The sequence below is a fragment of the Ahaetulla prasina genome, chromosome 1 (genome assembly GCF_028640845.1).
Source record: "Ahaetulla prasina isolate Xishuangbanna chromosome 1, ASM2864084v1, whole genome shotgun sequence".
Classification (NCBI taxonomy): domain Eukaryota; kingdom Metazoa; phylum Chordata; class Lepidosauria; order Squamata; family Colubridae; genus Ahaetulla; species Ahaetulla prasina.
In genome coordinates, this window is record NC_080539.1 from 195,163,801 (window position 1) to 195,184,071 (window position 20,271).

The 20,271-nt window shown below is 35.5% G+C and overlaps 1 protein-coding gene across 2 annotated transcripts in view; it reads right to left on the reverse strand.

The window, feature by feature from the left end:
- Window positions 1-1,476: 1,476 nt before the first annotated feature.
- The window catches only part of CREB1 (cAMP responsive element binding protein 1), a 53,761-nt gene continuing 34,966 nt past the window's right edge, over window positions 1,477-20,271 (reverse strand). For both annotated transcript variants that reach the window (XM_058186307.1, XM_058186300.1), the window contains exons 7-8: window positions 17,316-17,466; window positions 1,477-7,276 (exon numbers count right to left, since the gene is read on the reverse strand). In XM_058186307.1, the coding sequence (XP_058042290.1) occupies window positions 7,132-7,276; window positions 17,316-17,466 (296 nt within the window). In that variant the 3' untranslated portion in view covers window positions 1,477-7,131. The remainder of the gene's footprint in view (window positions 7,277-17,315; window positions 17,467-20,271) is intronic.

Genomic DNA, 20,271 nt, shown 5'->3' on the forward strand with positions numbered 1-20,271 from the left:
TAATTGTGCAAAGGCCCTCCTGGACAGTTATCTCCTGCTCCCAAAGTATATGCTGTAAATCTAGAAACTTCAGATTGTGCATTAACCCTGCCCTTAGGGGTTATCCAGAATTATCCATAGAAAATCCAGAATTATCCATAGAAAATCACTACATCTAGATCCACTGTTTCGTTAACAGTGAAAACCAAAGCTGATTCTTTCCCTATCAGACCTGTGCAGCATTAATAAAGCACCTCAATGGTATCACAGATGATTTTGGCTTATCTACCACTCCATTTATAAAGACTTTGAACAGCTTAAACATAATATAAAATTGAAGCATTAAAAAAATCACTAACATAAACAAGGCCCTGATATCACCACTTAAGACAGCAGAATCTGAACTAGCTCCAAATGGTTTCTCTGAAGAGCCACATCTTCCCATTTCTAGCAAATCTTATACAGAGGTTGTGTGGGTGAAACGAACCCTCTGAAGGTATTGTCCCAAAAATTATTTTGAGAATGTGGATCTTAAAATCAAATTGCTCTTTTGTGGTATAAGCAGCACAAAGATATTTAACCTGCTGTTATTTTACATTTTCCAATCTTAAAGAATCCATATGCAGAGGTATTACTTGCACGCAGGGGATTATGGGGTTCTGTCTAAAAGCCAAACTATTTTTAATTGAAATTCAGAATCTTTAAATAATGGGTTAATCTACTGTAGCACCAAAATGCTTAAAAACTGATGAAATATTGTTTTGGGACAGCCTATTTCATAATAAAATTCTGTCCAGTGCAGAATTTTATGGATTTTCATATTTAGCACAGCACTTTATATTTGTATATTCTAGGTCTAGGACATGGGTTCAGTTTCTTGAGCATCCCATAATAATTGTATTATTTTGATTAGAAATGTTTTAATTTTTCTCTTGTGTAATAGAAATAATAAAGATATGGTCCAGAATAAGTCTGTGCAAATTCCAACAGGTTGAGATCATAAATTTCTGAGGGCTATTATATTACGTTTTTAAAAAGCTAAACAGATATATATACATGCACTCATACACTCAAAATAAATGCAAATTCAAATAAGCATGGCAAGGAGTCAAAGGGAAGGAGGTGAAATGTGGCATGGAAAGGACAGGGTGGAAAATCATGTTAGCAAAAGAAGACAGGGAGTTAAGATGCAATTATGAAATAGCCAAATAAGAGCAAAACATTTAGAGCTTTGCACATGGTCTGTGCCAATTGTATTTTTCGCATTCCTGCTTGAAGAAATACTGTACATGCTTAATCTTTTTATATTTTAGTCTCAACTAATTGACAACTATAGGAGAAGTAATTCCATTTAAATATATTATCCCATCTGAAAAGAGAGACTTCAAAAAGATTTTAAAAGCAGGTTTATGTATCTGCACATAGATGTGTAAAAAGAGTTTTATGACAGTTTATACCACAAACTTTACAGTAAGAAAAAAGCACTTTATGACAGTATTTCACAAATTCACAAATATCACTTTAATATACAAAGCAATTACTAGCTTCTGAAACACAAAGCAGTTAATATGTACATAATGTTAATAAAATGCAGTATAACCCAGTACATTAAAAAAAACAAAATACAACTGGATAAATTACAAAATTAAAACTGGGATATTTCAAAATAATAAGGAATTCTCAATTTAACTTAATCCATTTCTAGTTCATATTTCTCTTCCTAGTAATTTAATTTGCAATAAAAACATTTTAAAAAGTTCGGTACCCTGTTTTTTTGCTGATTGTTTTGGATAAAGAATCAGTTACAGGGAGAATAAATTTTATTAAATAAAACTAGCACAGCTGTCCCATCTCCCATAATATTCTAAAGAAAGTTCACATTCAAGTGAACCTGAGAACCAAACAGAACAATAATAAATTGATCAGAAGTTGCACAACTTTCCCATTCCTTGGTGCTCCTCAAATTAGAACATGAAGCATACCTGAATAGTAAAATCTTAAATGGAATTAAAGACATTTCATTTATTGTTTCACAAATAACCCCATGACCCAAAAATGGAGTGGCACTTGGATAACGTACAACTTATAGAAAGCATTTCAAAACTTTCATTTAGTTTTTGTTATGAATTTGTCATTACAACCAGCTTGTTTTATTCTTGAAGCTCATTTTTCAGAATGTCAGTAATGCATCTGGCTAAGTCTGAGACTCAGGTAACAATGTGATACAATACTCCCTTGAAGTACAGCAAATACTTGTTTTGAAACATTTAGGCATGCACCAACATTTTATTTGTTACATGATCAACAGGTCAATTAATAGATGGCATTCAAGTGAGGAGACTCCACAGATACATAAGAGTGTTGAAGTGCCCTGGGTTCATTGTGGGTTTAAAAGAAACCACATGTAAACACATCTCAATTATGTTAAAATGCTGTCACTGAGAATGCACTACAATTCCAAAAAGGTTTTTTTCAGCCATGTACTCTGAAACATATTATAGTACTAAGATAAACTGCAGACACATTCTTTATAGTTAAGCATTGAAGAAATAAATTACTATGCTACAGAGTAGCAATGTTAAAATATACAGTAACCCTGAGAAAGTGGACAAGTGGATGCAAAAATATCTATGAGGTTCCTCGCAGATGTAATAAAGTATAATTATTTATAATAACAATCCTGAATTAACCTCAATAATTCCTAACTGTAGAGACAAATTTTTAAAAGGCTTGAAATGGCTAGTAGGAACCAGTACCTGAAATAACAAAATACACTTGTACTTATATTACTTGTTTTGGGCTACAGTTGCATTTTAAAAAAAAAATATATGTGAGATTGCAGTATTTATAATTCAATTCTAATTATTGACCATGTTTATGCTATATTCAAAATTAAAACTGTCATTACAAAGCTGTAGATTGCTAAAGTTTCAGCACCATTTCTTTATTTAACAGTCCAAAGGTGGCTGTGCTTCTCAAAATATTCAGAACTCTTTGAGTGCTCAGGGTATTATACATGTATCGATACGCATAACATCTGCAAACATGGATTCATACAACAGAAGAAATCCCAAAATATGTTATAAACACTACATGTGGTAATTAATACAATCTCATCTCAATTGGCACTGGGAAATATTGTGCTTTTAAAAATATGTATCTATTGCTCATTCCCTATAATTTCTTTTTCTTTCAAATATTCTAACAAATATTAGCTTTTCTTACTGGAATCCCCCTAACTTGAGATCTCAATCTTTGGTATTGCCTTGTGCAGATGCCTCTAAAAAAACAGCTGTCTTTTAGGATTATCATGAGAGTCCATTGAGTAACAACATCCAAGCATAGAGATATTAAGCCCACCATAAGCAGGAGCACATTAATGTTACATTAATACACTCAGATGTATCTGCTGCTGAGCCATTCCTCTGTGGGCTGTAAGTGGAAAAATGAACACTTGCATCTTTGTGTAAAAAGAATATTTCCACATATCAAAACTGTGATGTCAGAAGTAGAAAGCATCTTTCTCGTTTAACATGCTAATTTTTTTAATGTGTGTGAGCAAACATTTATCCCTGAAACATCTCAAGTGGTACATATCCACAATAAAACATGTGTCTGCTGATCATGTATTTCAGTTCTTAGTTATAATTATGATGAAAGCTCTCCACTTTTATAAAATTATATAGTTGTCATTATGCAATTTTATAATTGCTTAGTTTTACAGAACATGGTAGATTCCAGAACAGACATACTGTGCAATTACCAAACATATCTGAGCTTAAGTATGCTTTCAAATTCTAGATACAATGCTTTCCATTACTCAAGTGTAGGGTAAAATTATGCAAATAAAATATTGAGCAACCACTTTTCTCTTTTGTTCCCTCCATATAACCCAAATGTTTTCCAATTGTTTTGTCTTAAATGAATAGCTGCCCAACAGACAAAGCACAAAGTGAAGAACTTGGGAACAAGAGGAATTTTAAACAGTTGCTATCACTTCATAATTCACCATCATAACAAATACAAACTGCAGTGAAATAAAGTAAGTGAAAATGGCTAAGTATACAACAGTACAACATATCAATAAGCGCCAGAATAATATAGTTCAAAATTTGGGAGGGGGGGGGGGTGAAGGGTGGAAGAGAGAAGAAATAATAAGCATGTATCTGCACACATACTATTTTTTCTGACCTCAATATACTATAATATTCAGCATTCCTGACTTAAAAGCTCTCAGAGCTATAGATTATATACTGTGTATATATATTTTATATATGTACATACTTTATACATAAACCTTTCCAAGAATATCTTTTAGAAGAACACCTCAGGCAATATTTGTACTGCCTGAATAATGTTTTTTTTTCTTTTGTAAAATATAGAAACTGTACTTCAAATCAATTCTATGTATGATGACTATAATGGAGCTAGCCCTTTCTATGCCAGTTGTTTTAGTTAAATCTGTCAATAAACTCAACAAAATTTTTGTTATGCAGCAAAGGGGCCAAGTGTATAACAGACTAACTATTCAATAAATTTATTAACTCAATAAATTAGTAATATACAAACTAAGGGTTGGTTTTTCAGTACTATCCCCCATTCATTTTGGCTGTTACTTGCAAAACACATATTGGAAGCAACCTGCTCTATACTTGGGATAATTAAAACATAATTCAAAGTATATATGGAATGCCAGATGCCTAAGTAACTCAGTACAGGATAAATAAAGTGAACTGAAATGTTGTGTTATTGCTGGTGAAAAATCTCAGAATGTAAATTTTATATTTACTATAGAACCAGTACAATAGATCCTGTGATACTACAAGTGATCGAGATTTAGCCTCTTTCATAGAGCACTTATAAAAGCTGTAAAGGCTATTTATCTACCCTGGCCCCAAATAGCCTGCTCAGCTGGTGGCTTATCTGCTAAAATACAATCATACTCAATAATTACAAATGGTGTCAAAATAGTGGGGAGAGTTATGGTGGTTGCTTTTCCAGTACTTAAGTCTTTAAAATAAATCTTACATTATTGCATAATTTTTATACAAGTTAACCCATTTATGTGATCCCAAAACAGCCAGCTTTATGAGATACTTTTTCAAAATTATCCAAACAAAAAGATATCACATACCATGACAACAGTGTTACAAAAATGACTTCTGCAAAATCAGCGAGTTCATGATTCTACCATATTTTCAGGGAAAAGACAAATTTCACAATGCAGCTACAAATTGTGGATTTCAGCTCTCTATAGCATATATTCCCAAATCTTTGCTAGACCAAAGTACTTGTTTTTTAAAGATACAGAGAATGAAAATTTCAGAATAGCAGCACTTAATTATTAATTTATATGCTTTCATTCGGTTTCATCCAATTTATGAAAGATCACAATCCGTATATAAATTACTTACAAAGATATTCAGGTATTTATTTTTTATGCCAGGAGGAGGATAAGCAAGTCTGTCTAGCAAATTAAAAGGAGAGTGGAACATTTATCTTTTCCAAATGTAGAACTGATTTGACTTACTATATAATCAAAGAAAAGGTTTATCTGTTCCTATATAAAAAATATTTTTTCACAGAAAAATGCTTTTAAAAATGAAGTAATCCCTATATATCATCACATTGTTAAATGCATCCAATAAATTCTCCCTAATATATCCTGGTATTTTATCTTACAGAACAGCTACCATTTAAGTTTATTTTAATAGCTTGTGTGTGTATATACATACATACACACTGAAATAATGACTGGGCTTAGACAATTGTCTTCATGCAATCCCGTTCTGACTTTAATAGATCCTCAGCTCCAATGATATGTTTTTTTCACCAAAAAAATTCTAATGGTTTCAAAAGATTTACTATGCTCATGGCTGCCAGATTCTTTTATTTGCTTCTGCAAAATCTGATTAAAATCTTTGTATATGGCAATTTTATATATATAATTAGAACCTTAAATTACAGGGAGGCCTATTGATATTAGTCATTTTAAATGAATTGTAAACTGCATTAAATGTTTTTGATAAATGTGTCTGATGGATAAATGTAACAGCCTCTGAATATACAATAGATAGGATTTTAACAAAAAAAAAATCTTTATCATATCCACACTATACATGCAGATGATGCAACAGAGAATGAATTAACTCCTTTTTAAAGATATATCAAATGAGGTTTTAAGCAAAATAGAAAAGTCAAAAGTTTTGAGAGGCAAAGTTTCAAAATTATTACTTGCATGATACAATTAGGACAGCTGTAAGTTTTCTTTTCCCAAGGTGTCCATAATGCTAACTATGCTTCTAATTGTTACCTTGAATAATCTTGCTTTTGGATACAGAAAAAGGAAATAATGAATGTATTATTATGTTCCCATCTTAAACATATACTACACTATTGCTTCCTACCAGTTCACATCCCAACCATATAAAGTGATAGTTATCATTTGAATTCAGAAGTCTGGCTACATAAAGCTTATTAAAACATTATAGAAAATAAGTGTGTGGGGGGTTGTTGTACAAAAATTGGATTGGGTTCATAATTGTCCCACTTGCCTCTTCCTTAATTTCTTCAGCTCACTCCTATTCTCTATGGTTAGTATACCTGAAATGCACCTCCTTTGGCATTATCCCACCATATAGATTTTAACTGTACAATTGCTAACGTATATTTGAAATTATGCAATAACTTGGCAACCACAGCCACCTCAGTACATCATACCTTGGTTATAAATGTGGCCCATTGAGTATTTCAGGGCAAAAGTCCAGGGTGACTCACTAAGGCATTCAGATGGGATTATGCTGACTCTTGAAATTAGAATAAGAAACCTCCAACTCTTGTAACTTCACAAATGAAGATTATTATTTCTTGAAGAGGAAGTTTGCTTTTTTCTTCAAAATCAGGGTGTACTGTGATGAAATCGATTTCAGGAGGGGAAGAAGTGAAGGCAGATGTGCAACATTCACAGTTCAATGCCAAGCACAGATGAATCAAATTCCTTAGTTGCTTTCAGACAGTTGTGTATGTAAAAAAAAAAAAGAAAGAAAGAAAAAAGAAAAAAATGCTTAGAAAATAAAAAGTTCATTTTGTCTGTTTGGCTATCACCAAACCAGTCTTTTTCCCCATTAACGAATAAAAAATGGGGAATTAAAATTAATCTGATTTGTGGCAATAGAGGTCCTTAAGTGCTTTTAATTCTTCAATTAATGTTTTGTTTTGGTTTTCAAGGACAGCTACTCTGTTTTCTAGACATTTGACGTATTCTTTTTTCTTCCTGCGGCACTCGCGTGCTGCTTCCCTGTAGGCAAAATAAGAGAAAATATTCAGACTCAGGACAATTTTCAACATTCATAGCTGATTTTAACTTCAATAATATAGTAATTTTAGAGCTAGAGCAAACAGAGTTCTCCTTCCCATCCATATAAGCAGTAAGTATAATAACACCTTCCATTACCAAATCTGTTAGTATGCTAGTATAGAAACTCTAGTAGTTAGTATAGAAACTCTAATTCTCAAATCATTAAAGCAACCATATCCTCTACAAGGCTCAGTACAATTACTTATAAGGTTTTGTCTCTATAGTAGTGGCCAAAGCTGTGGAAACTTTTTGGAAAAATGTATTTTTGAGATTTGATGGCTAATAACACTTTTTTTTTTAGTTTCAAGATAATAATATTCCACTGGTGGAATGGCCTGGGAATAGCCCAGACCTTAACCCAATTGAAAATCTATTGAGTAGACTAAAGAAACTTGTTAGTCAGAAGCGACCCAGCAATAAAACTCAGTTAATAGAAGCAATCATTCAATCTTGGTTTCATATTACAACAGCTGCAGAACTAAAAGACTTGGTTCACTCCATGGGAATATGTTGTAAGGCCGTAATTCATGCTAAAGGTTTGTTTGTTTGTTTGTTTGTTTGTTTGTTTGTTTGTTTATTCATTCATTCATTCATTCATTCATTCATTCATTCATTCATTCATTCATTTATTCATTCATTCATTCATTCATTCATTCATTCATTCATTCATTCATTCATTCATATTTTTATACCGCTCTGTCTCCCAAGGGACTCAGGGCGGTTTACAGGCAGATAAAAATACATATAAATACAAAATAAAACAACAATTAAAAAACTTATTCCAAATAGCCAAATAATTAAAAATAACTGTGTACATATTAAAACCCCTTAAAACCAATTTAAAATTAAAATTTTAAATCTAAAATCTAGTCCAGTCCCGCGCAGATAAATAGATGAGTTTTAAGCTTGCGGCGAAAGGTTCGGAGGTCCGGAAGTTGACGAAGTCCTGGGGGAAGCTCGTTCCAAAGGGTGGGAGCCCCCACAGAGAAGGCCCTTCCCCTGGGTGTCGCCAGACGGCACTGCCTAGCCGACGGCACCCCGAGGAGTCCCTCTCTGTGAGAGCGCACGGGTCGGTGGGAGGCATTTGGTAGCAGCAGACGGTCCCGTAAATAGCCCGGCCCTATGCCATGGAGCGCTTTGAAGATCATTACCAAAACCTTGAAGCGCACCCGGAAGGCCACAGGCAGCCAGTGCAGTCTGCGCAGGAGAGGTGTTACGTGGGAGCCCCGAGGGGCTCCCTCTATCACCCGCGCAGCCGCATTCTGAACTACCTGGAGTCTCCGGGTGCTCCTCAAGGGGAGCCCCATGTAGAGAGCATTGCAGTAGTCCAGACGAGACGTCACGAGAGCGTGAGTGACCGTGCATAGGGCATCCCGGTCTAGAAAGGGGCGCAACTGGCGAACCTGGTAAAAAGCTCTCCTGGAGACGGCCGTCAAATGATCTTCAAAAGACAGCCGTTCATCCAGGAGAACGCCCAAGTTGCGCACCCTCTCCATTGGGGCCAATGACTCGCCTCCAACAGTCAGCCGTGGACGCAGCTGACTGTACCGGGATGTCGGCATCCACAGCCACTCTGTCTTGGAGGGATTGAGCTTGAGCCTGTTTCTCCCCATCCAGACCCGTACGGCCTCCAGACACCGGGACAGCACTTCGATAGCTTCGTTGGGGTGGCCCGGTGTGGAAAAGTACAGTTGAGTATCATCAGCGTACAGTTGGTACCTCACACCGAAGCCACTGATGATCTCACCCAGCGGCTTCATATAGATGTTGAACAGAAGGGGCGAGAGAATCGACCCCTATGGCACCCCACAAGTGAGGCGCCTCGGGGCCGACCTCTGCCCCCCTGTCAACACCGTCTGCGACCGATCGGAGAGGAAGGAGGAGAACCACCGATAAACAGTGCCTCCCACTCCCAACCCCTCCAACAGCAGGATACCATGGTCGATGGTATCAAAAGCCGCTGAGAGATCTAAAAGGACCAAGGCAGAGGAACAACCCCTGTCCCTGGCCCTCCAGAGATCATCAACCAACGCGACCAAAGCCGTCTCAGTGCTGTACCCGGGCCGGAAACCGGACTGGAATGGGTCTAGATAGACAATTTCATCCAGGTGCCGGGGAAATTGACATGCCACCAGAGGGTAACACCAAAGGTTACCCAACTAAGTATTAACTGACATGTTAATGTTTGTATATCTCATTTTTTCTATGTGTTTCACTTTTCTTCTTTATAATATAACTGCTATTCTAATAGCAAATCCTTCATAAAAGTTATTGCATTACATTCTTGATTATCTTTTCATTGATATAATTTTAATGTACTACTAAAAAAAAGTGTTATTAACTAGTTTTAGAAAATACACTTTTCCCAAAAGGTTTCCACAATTTTGGCCACTACTGTACATATTGTGCCACATGATCCCATTAATATGCATTCTTCTGTTCTTGACCTGGGATTTTCAACATAAGCTGTGCTGCCTTCACAACCCAGGTTTACATTTCAATAGTGAGGTCAGGCAATGTTGCTGCACTTGCACAATTTAATAACGAGATCATTAAGGGCAGTGGTTGAGATTGATGATTCTCTGGTTTCCTCCCACTTTCCCTCTCAGCAAGAAAGCCAATCACTCAATATATAGTGGGGCAAAGTTAGGGTTTCAAGACAATTTTTATTATGTATTTAGCCTTAATTTATTATTTATTGGATGCTTCTTCTGACAAGATTATTGTTCTTCATGTTCTATAAAATCATTTCACTAATGCGGTCACTTGTCCAGATTATAAAAATACTACATCTAGATGGCAGCATATATATCCAAATCTGGCAAGACTTTGGGGAGACTCTCAAAAAGTCTTCCAGATTTGGAATACCAGAAAAGCCCAAGCTAGGGAACTCTTAGTGCTGATTATAAGAGTTGATTGTCAGACTGTTAAGAATTCAAACAACTGCTGTGTCAGTAATTCACTGCTGCAGATTTCTCCACTTTATCGGAGTTCTGCTTCCTCTCTGGTCCATAATTAAGAGAGGTGAAAGTGAAAAATGGAATCAGGAAATCTACTTATATTAAATTCTAAATTAAAAATAACTCTTTTGTTCTTGAATACTGTACCTCTGCTTTTATCATAATAAAGCTTGATAACGGAGAACTCCGAGATTTCTGCTTGCAAAACAATCACATTCAGTCAAGTCAGCTACCAAAGCTTCAATTGGTGCCTCTGGATTTCCTCCCCTTTCTTCCTTCCAAAGCTAATTATCCCCATAAAACTCTTTGGCCAAGGAAAGAGTATGTTCTATCTTCTCATCATTCCACATTTGTGTATCTCCTAAGTTTTCCACTTTGTAAAAAAGTGCATAGGGATTTCCCCTATGCAAGGGTACATGCATATATACACACTCCTAAATAGCAGTTTAACTGCTTTTGCTTTGTCAGAATAGAATAATTTGCACTTTCTATTGCTTCCATATCTGCCTTGTCTATACAGAAGCACTATCTGGCTTCTGAATGTAGCTGCATTTTGATTGCATGGAGACACCAACTGCTATTTCTGATCAGTCTTTTTGCTCTAAACTTGACAACCATTTCACTGGGATGGTATAAGGTCTTCTGCTTCTGAGGTCCTTTCCAGCTCTATATTCTATAGAGGTCTCCGGGGAAAAAACTGCCTCCAACCTGGTCCCTTTAAAGCAGGGGTGAAATGCTCCCGGTTCGGACCGGCTCGCCTGATCCGGTAGCGATGGCGGCGGGTTGTTTGGAGATCCGGTAGCAAAAATCCCTGGCCCCGCCCTCTGCCGAGCCACGCCATCATCAGAGGTGGGTTTTTTTATTATTGTTTTTTTTTATAAAAAAAAATTATTTCCATTTTCCAACATCATATTTATGTACAATCTGTTATCCATCATTAATCATTAATTTTTATTTATTGCTGATTCGGGCCTGCCCGACTGCCACTTCCTTTCTTCACAACCTCCCTCTACCCTCTACTACTTTCCACTCCTTCATCACCTTCACTTTACTACTTCCTCTCCTCCTTCTCTACTCCTCCTTTCTTCCACCCTCTCTAAGCTTCTTATTCCTTCTTCTCAACTCTTTCTTACCTACTTTCTTCCCTCCTTCTACTCCTCTCTCCCTTTCTTTCTGAAATGGCAGTTGGGCAGCCCCAATATCATTTCAAATTTTAATTTCATATCTTCAGTCATTACTGTACATTAATAACCAATCCATGTATCACTTCCCCCCTCTTCCCCCCCCCCAGACTTCCCAGAGCAAACACTGGGTATTATGACCAACAATCACAAGCTAAAATATACAAAATATACAAAAACTCCCACCCCTCTATAAAACTTTAAATCCCCTCACAATAAAAAATAAAGAGATAGATAAGAAAGAATAATAAAAAAGAAAAAAGAAAAGGAACAATACCAATACAATCTTCCCTTCACATATTGCTTCTTCTTACAGTCCATTTTTAAAATTAGTCCATCTTCTCAAATTCGAATTTTTTCCACTTGTATATTCCTTCAAATTTCATAAGTCCATTTCTTAAATTACCGTCCATCTTCTCGAGCTCAAATTTTCATCACTTATATAGTTTTTCAATTGTCATAACATTTAATGTCCGATCTTCCAATATTACTCCATCAGTCAAATATCATTACAAATAAAGTCTCTCAGATACAATATTTCCAACTTAACTTCGTAACTTTTACTGTCTATAAACGTATCAATTAAAACGAATAATCATTTAAGTTACATCCACAATATAACAGTAAACAATTAACATCATTACCCACAACATTATCTAAATTCATAAATTTTACTTTCCATCCTTCACAATTAAATAGTATCATCCCATAGGTTTATACCTTACAAATAACAAATAACGAAACCTATAATTTATATCCTAAACAAAGCAATTCTAAAAATTAACCATAATCATCATATTCACATCTTAAACATTCCTCCCCTCTCCTATTCTATTTTCCATCATCTCCAAACCAGTTAACTTAGCATCTAACAACAAAGAATTCCCACTCTTTAAAACATTAATATAGAAGTGTCTTGCTTTCATAACTGTATTAAAAAAATACTTACCTCTAAAATTCACTGACAAACCCATTAGAACTTCCCATCTAAAATATATCTGATGTTTCTTAAACTCATCCACTAAAAAAGAAAATTCTCTTCTCTTTCTTAACATTTTAGGAGGAATTTCCTTCATCATTTTTATATCTTATCCCAATATTTGAAATTTATTTTTATAAAAGGCTTGCAAAATTTCATACCTAACCTTTTTAGTTGTAAAATAAATAACCACATCTCTCGGTATTTTGTTTTTTGCCCACCAAGAATTAACATGATAAATTCTTTCAATATTAATCTCAAAATCTTCTGGCTCCACACCCTTTATCTGAGCAAAAGCTTGCGTAAAAATCTCTTTTAAATTTTCCTTCCTACTTTCCCTCAATCCCCTCACCCTTATAGCATATTCCATTAATCTATATTGTAATATTACTCTTTCTTCATCTGCCCTATTTACCTTTGCCTGTATATCTTCCATCTTATTATCTAAGTTCCAATTGTTTTGATTCTTTTGAATTTCCTCTATTTTCCTTTGCAACTCTAAATTAACTTTATTAATTTCTGCCAAACTATCCTCCATCTGAATACAAGACCATAATATTTGCGAAATTGCATCCTTTACACCATTTTCATTTCCCTCTTCTGCTCTTCCACCACTTCCTTAAAATCCAACATCTCTTTCTCTATTTCATCAAATTTTTGATCTATTTCTGAAAAATGAGTCTCCAAAAACTCCTGTAAAAAATTTCTTAATTCCTCTTTGATTTCTTCTTTTAATTTTCGTATCTGAGCTGAAGAAATTTCAAAATTTTTAGTGGCTTTTGGTACTATTTGCTTAAAAGCCATTTTTTAAAATATATAACCTACCCAGTAACAGAGGACAAAAAGTGGTTAAAAGGGAAAGATTCAAAAAACTTCTTCTAAATCAACTATAATCCCAAAGAAGAAAATAAGAAAAAATATAAATCATAAAATTCTCATTTCTTCCATTTAGTCAGTATCTTCTTGTATATCTCAGTATCTTCTTGTATATCTCCTAATTCCATACTAGCTGTTAGTAAGCATTTCCTTAACATGCGTTTTCAATACACAAATCGCCATTTGCTCACATTCCACAAAACACCATTTGCTTTCTTCTCTCCTATCTTCGCAACAAATATATCCTCTCTTAGGGGCTTGCAGTCTTCTTACAAACAAATGCTAGAACTCCAGTTTCTGCTCTGTCCCGTTACAATCCATCATAAATCAATTTCTGCTGCGGAGATTGGACGCTATGTTTTTTTTCTTGCCAAAAGGCAGATGCCCTCGGAGTCTGGAGCTTCTTTCAGGCTTTGGAAGGAGCACTCCCCTCCTCTTTGGGTGGCTCAACTTCAGCCTGAATGCTCATCTCTCCCTCTTTGCCCGAGGGAGAGATTTACAAGCTGCCGGACAGCTAAATTATGATGTCCTGACAGCTCTACAGACTACGGGGTTAGCAGTCTAAAAAGGACTGCCATCAACAAAGCGGAGCCAAACTGGAAGTCGTGTTTTTTTTTACTTTTAAAAGCAGTTTTTCTTCAGCCAAAAACATGCCATTAAAAGTAAAAAAAAAAAAAAGCCTTTGATGATCCTGCGGCTCAGATGAGATCGTCAGAACCCTTTAAACTCTTTTTTTTAACAACCTCTTTGGCCAAAGAAAAAAAAAGGTTTTAAAAAGCTCCTCTGGCGATCCCAGCTGAGTTCCTCATCACTAGAACCTTAAAAAACATGTTTTCTACAAGCTTTTCAGCCTAAGAGCTTGTAGAAAACCTCCTTTTAAGAGGTTCTGGGCTGCTATGAAGCACTTACCTTATTACTGCTCCTTTCCGGCTGGGAAAGCCATGCTTTACATCAGTTGCATCAGCTAGCAACTGAATCTGCCTGCCTGAAATCCATCTCCTCAGTCAGCAACTCAATCTGCCTGCTTTGTTGGCTGAGGAACTCTGGGAATTGAAGTCCACAAACCTTAAAGTTACTAAGGTTGGAGACCCCTGATCTAAAAAATATAAATTAAATAAAATAATAAAATAAAATATTTGTGCAGCTTTCTGAGATTTGGTGTGTTTCAATAGTGTTTCACTCTAACTACCCAAACACACAAAATCTCACAAAGCTGTATATGGCATTTGTGTGTGTGTGTGTGTGTGTGTGTGTGAGAGAGAGAGAGAGAGAGTCAGTTGTGTTGTGTTGTGTTGTATGTGTGTAAAATGTGAAAGTTGGTTTTTGAGCTTTTTGTGGCTGTATGAGGTTCCTGCTTGTTGCAGGGGAAATTTTGGGTGAAGTGCAACTGCTTTTACATTGTGTGTGAGTCAGTTGTGTTGTGTTGTATGTGTGTAAAGTGTGAAAGTTGGTTTTTGGTACCTCTTATTGTTTTGTATACTTTGTTTATTATTTTTATTATTTATTGTTATTGACCATGCCCACTCATTCATCTGACCACCAAGTCACACCCATCAATTAAGCCACGGCCACAGAACCGATAGGGAAAATTTTTAGATTTCACCCCTGCTTTAAAGGTATACTTCATTTTTTTAAAAATATACTGAGATAGATCTAGTCCCTGGTATTTGATATCCCACAGTTAAGCAATTTTCAAAGGAATGCTAAACTTATACAGATTCTTAAGAGTCCATGACTGCCTTCTTTTTGTAGTGGTTGTCCTAGAAATCAAGCTTTCCTGCAAACAGATGCTCCTATTAGGTGTCCATGCCAATAAAGTTCAGGAAGAAACCTCTCTATCCAAGTCACGTATCAAAAGTATAAAGATGAAATCAGTGGGTGCAAGGATTAATGTTTATAAGCATTTCTTTCCTGTGTCTCATCATAATATTGTGAATAAAAAAGAAGGTTTGGGAAGATTTTTATCTAGAGATAAAAAATTTCTGATTTTATTCTGTAATACTGAGGTATTGATTATAAATACATGGGATCACATGCCAATGGCAGGAATTATGAGTAATATAGGACATATGGTTGCAGTAACATCAGTGCTCAGATTAATACAGGAAGGATCAGAAGACAAGACAATGTTTCCCCTCCTGCTTAGTTATATTAGTTGCACTGCACAGGTATTATACAAAACAATTGTGCATTCAGATAACTATTAAAAGGGCCAGTTTGAGGAGAGTAACCAGATCTTCCAAGTCATTGTTCTACTGCATTTTATGGTAAAGATTAATGAGAGTTTTAGCCACTTAAAACTCATTTATATTAAGATATTCTGGAATGAATACTTAAGAACTCAATCCCTTCCATATTAATTCAGATGTACAGTTCACTATGCTCACTAGTTTCATCCTTTGATAAGATTAAAACTACGATTACATTGTAGGGGAAAAAATCATCTTCTCATTTTTCTCTTGCAATAAGTTGCTTATTTTCTGTATTTTTATCTAATAGTAAATCTGCCTAAAAGTTATCTAAAATAAATGCTCATTGGTTACTGTCTTAAAAATGCTTCAAAAATTATAAATCACTTGATCTGAGAGGAGTGAAATAAAACATTACTGCATGACAGTTTTTATTACTGTTCAGCTATTTAATACTTTAATATTTTTACATCTCATATATTTTTTATCTTTGAAAGGAACCTAAAAGCTAAGTAATATTAATGTAAAAGTAGTATTAATTAATTAAGGGTGTCTGTTTTTTCCTCTCTCCTGCTAGTAAGTCACTACCGCTTAGCCTAAGGGCCCTTTTGAGGTATTGAATAATTTATTGAGCCAGCTGCATAATAAAACAAGGTAAGACATGGTTTAATGATCACTAACGAAGTGCTGTCATATGCTGTATTTGCTTTTCTTCCCAGCAAAAAGGTTTCTCTAACAAATTAAAAATGCCCCAACTCTGCTTGTTTATAAGAATGTGCTGCAGAAAAGCCCAATTGTTTGTTGCTTCTGGCATATTCTAAACAATAACAATAAAAATATGAGTTGCTTCTTCAGACAATAAAGGGAGGATGCACAATTAAGGATTATATTAGTTTTCAAAGAACAGGAGCCATGTATGGGTAGAACATCTAAGGAGCTATATGTTGCACACTGACTATGCAACTTTGCATTGAACAAATATTAAAAGAATAATCTATGGTTTTGGTTGATATACTTGCATGGGGAGCCAACAAATATTTTCTTTGATAAACCATAATTGGACTTATCAAATCATATAAGTTGAATGAAGTATCATTCTGCTGTCTTGCTTGAAATGATTTATTTCTAGTTGATATTGCATAGTTACTTTGCAAATGATATGGTTCTGACTATTAACAAGATTAATTCTGGGCCATGACCAAAGGAAAAAAATACTTATCCTGAACTTTCTAGCTCTATTAACCACTGCAACACAACAAGGGGATTGCAAATCTTCCCAGTTATGCATGGTTTTCAGATAAACTAATTGTATTTTGTACCATCAATTCCATCTTATATAATAAAACTTTCTTTAGAATGGGAGTAAAGAAAGGTCTGCTTTTCAAATACAGGTTCTTCACTTACAACCATTCATTTAGTGACTGTTTGAAGTTACAACGGCACTAAAAAAGTGACTTATGCAGCACCCCCCATTGTCACATGATCAAAATCCAGATGCTTAGCAACTTGCTCATATTTAATATGGCAGCAGTGTTCTGGGGGCTCACGTCACCACCTTTTGCGACCTTCTGACAAGCAAAGTCAATCGGGAAACCAGATTCACTTAACAACCGTGGTAGTAACTTAACAACTGCAGTGATTCACTTAACAACTGTGGCAGGAAGGTCATAAAATGGGGCAAAACTCATTTAACAATTGTCTCTCTTAGTAACAAAAATTTTGGGCTCAATTGTGGTTGTAAGTCAAGGACTACCTGAAAAAATATTTTTGGCTATTGCTGAATTGTATACAAACCTGTTCTTCATTAGACGGACTTCTCTTTTTCGTGCTGCTTCTTCTGCTGGTTGAGTTGGAAGAGCTGGGGAAGATGCCATGACGACACCAGGTGCAATGGTGCTTGTGGGTGCTGTGCGAATTTGGTAGGTCTGAACATCTCCTGAAGCAGCTAGAAAGAATTACAAAATGTTATATTTGACAGTATTAGAAGACAATTCTTAAAAAGACTTGAAAATCTTTTAATACTAATTGGCAGTTCTCTTTTTCCATTAATGTAACTGGCATGGTTGACTGCAACTCTCACTGCAAAATTACAAAGTTTCTGCTGTTCTGTATTGATAAAAATAACATACAATTCTCAAGCATTTCTTTTTGCATTGAATATCCTCTTTGACTTCTGTCTCTTATCCCTCTTTCTTAGTTACTTTGTTCCCTGATCACTTTCCTTCTGAAACTACTTAAAACAATGTCTTCCCCCTCCCTGTTCATATTGCCTGCCCAAATCACCTTTGAGATTCAAAGGATATTTTAACCTGAATACCGCTTTTTTGGGGGGCTTCTTTTACCCATTCTTATGTGTTTCTTCTCTCTCTCCAACTCCTTTTCCCACAACCATTGCTCTTGTTCTGTATCTCTTTCCCTCACAATGTATCTATATAAAGATTCTAATTTTTTTCTGCCTTTACATTTCCCACATGTTTTCTCCCAAGGTTTCCTTTCCTGTCTCCCATATGTTCCTGATTTACATCTTTTGTAACTCAACAAATATATTCAACTCAATCTGAACAAATTACTGGAATCATATAATAGTTTTTATTGCACTATAATTAACTATGATTAACAAGCATTATCAAATGACCAAAATAATATACATCCCAGTTGTATAGAGAGAAAAAATCTACTAAGATGTAAATAGACAGGTACTATAAATGCATTAATTTACCATATATATAAATCATCACCATATTATAGTCTACTGCTGTAATGGTAAACCATAAGATCCATCCATATTTTATAAAATTGTGGTTCCTGCCTCTGATGTCTCATTCTTTTAATTTTTTTCTTTTTAATAGATGATATTTATTTTAAAGATAGGGTATTAAAAACTACAAAAACAGAAAGCTAACCCCAGACCAAATTACAAACACAACAAAAAGAAAAAATAATAAAAAGTGTGCACAACATACATAGAATCAACATTAAACATACATTGTCTATACTGGTTGAATATTGACAAATATATCTCAAATAGATTCCCTCCCTTGCAGTGGGTCTACAAATAATTATAAACTTTCTGATCTATACTTGCTATTTATTATACTACTATTTTATATGACAGATATCTTTAAAAAATATCTCAAATATAGAAATCTAATCTCTTATCAATCAAATTGACCTTATATCTGTTAACTGTAAAAAAAGCCCCATTAAGTAGTGGCCCAAAGAAATAAGCTAATCTTAACATCTCCACAAACAATCCATTATTATATTAAACTTGCAGAAACTCCATGGATGGCTTCCAATCTCTCATCAACATGTCCATAATATTGTCTCTAAACCATATAGTTAATTTCACCATCTCTGCCAACTTAATCAGTTCCAGTTGATCATTTTTTATCCATTTTGTAATTTCTGTTTTAATTAATTTTGTATATTAATATCTTTTTCCACATTTTCTGATTTCTGCAAATAAAAACTCGCTCTCTGTCCTCTTTTCTTCATTTTCTAATAGGCCTCTAATCCTATTTTAATGTTGTTTCTAATGTGGCAATTAAAGTGGCCTTCTTAATAGTATCTCCTCAAACTTTTACATCAAAAAAATATAGATTTATCAAGTTTGTTTTTGACAACCTGTCCAATATTTGGAATAATATTTTTAATATACATGAGCCAATCTAATTGGAATCAAGTGCCAGCAATGTATAATCTTCCACTGCAGTTCTTGCATTGAAACAGAGATTAATCCATCCAGTTTTCATAGTTTCTGCCAATTTGCCTTATGTATGTAATTACCAAGACCAGTATCCTAAATTTCCTTTAAACTATGTGATGGATCTCCTGTCAGCTCCCACATCACACTTGCAACCATTCAGTATCAGCTGCCATGAACTCTAGCTAGACAGGAAGGGGGATGCATCAAGGGAAACAAAAGTTTAATGTATCGTTCAGAGAGTTGCTTCAAGGTCAGCCAGCTAGGAATGGAACACAGCTGCATACCAAACCTATGGCTGAAATGACCGTTCTGAAAACATCTTGTTTGAATTTGATTAGACATGAGGGGCCAGTGATGAGAGGCAACTAAGGGAAAGAAAACTTAGTCTTGGGAATTTTGGCACATGATTTTCAGTCCTGGCTACACGTTACTGTAGTTTACCTGACTTCTAAGTAAACTATAGATTTCTCAAGAAATGTGAGTTAAGGATCGTTCTTAATTAGAGGTTCATGCAGAGACAGGTCTCACATCTCCTATTTCTAATTGCAAGAATAACCTATAGTTCTGACAGTATAGTTCCGTGATGGTGAACCTATGGCACGTGAGCTCTGCTCTGGTGTGCATGTGTGCGCCAGCCAGCTGATTTTCAGGCCTTCTGGGCCCAGTGGAAGTCAGGAAACAGGCTGTTTCTGGCCTCTGGGGGGCCTGAGGGTGGGGAAGGCTCATTTTTCGCTCTCCCCAGGCTCCAGAGCCTTTCTAGGAGCCTGGGGAGGGCAAAAACGGCCTTCCCTACACCACCACCCCCCGAGGCCAGAAATGGCCCATTTGCCAACTTCCGACCATGCCATCAAAGTGCCAAAAGTGAGGGGGTTACGTGCGCATGCGTGGGGGGAGGGATGCATAGAATTATGGGTGTGGGCATGCACGTGCGCAATCCCCTGCACTCGCCTGAAGGTTAGCCATCACTGGTATAATTGCTCCAAAAACTGTTGCTACTAATAAAGCTGAAGAGAATTTGGGGAAAATCTAAAATAAAACTTT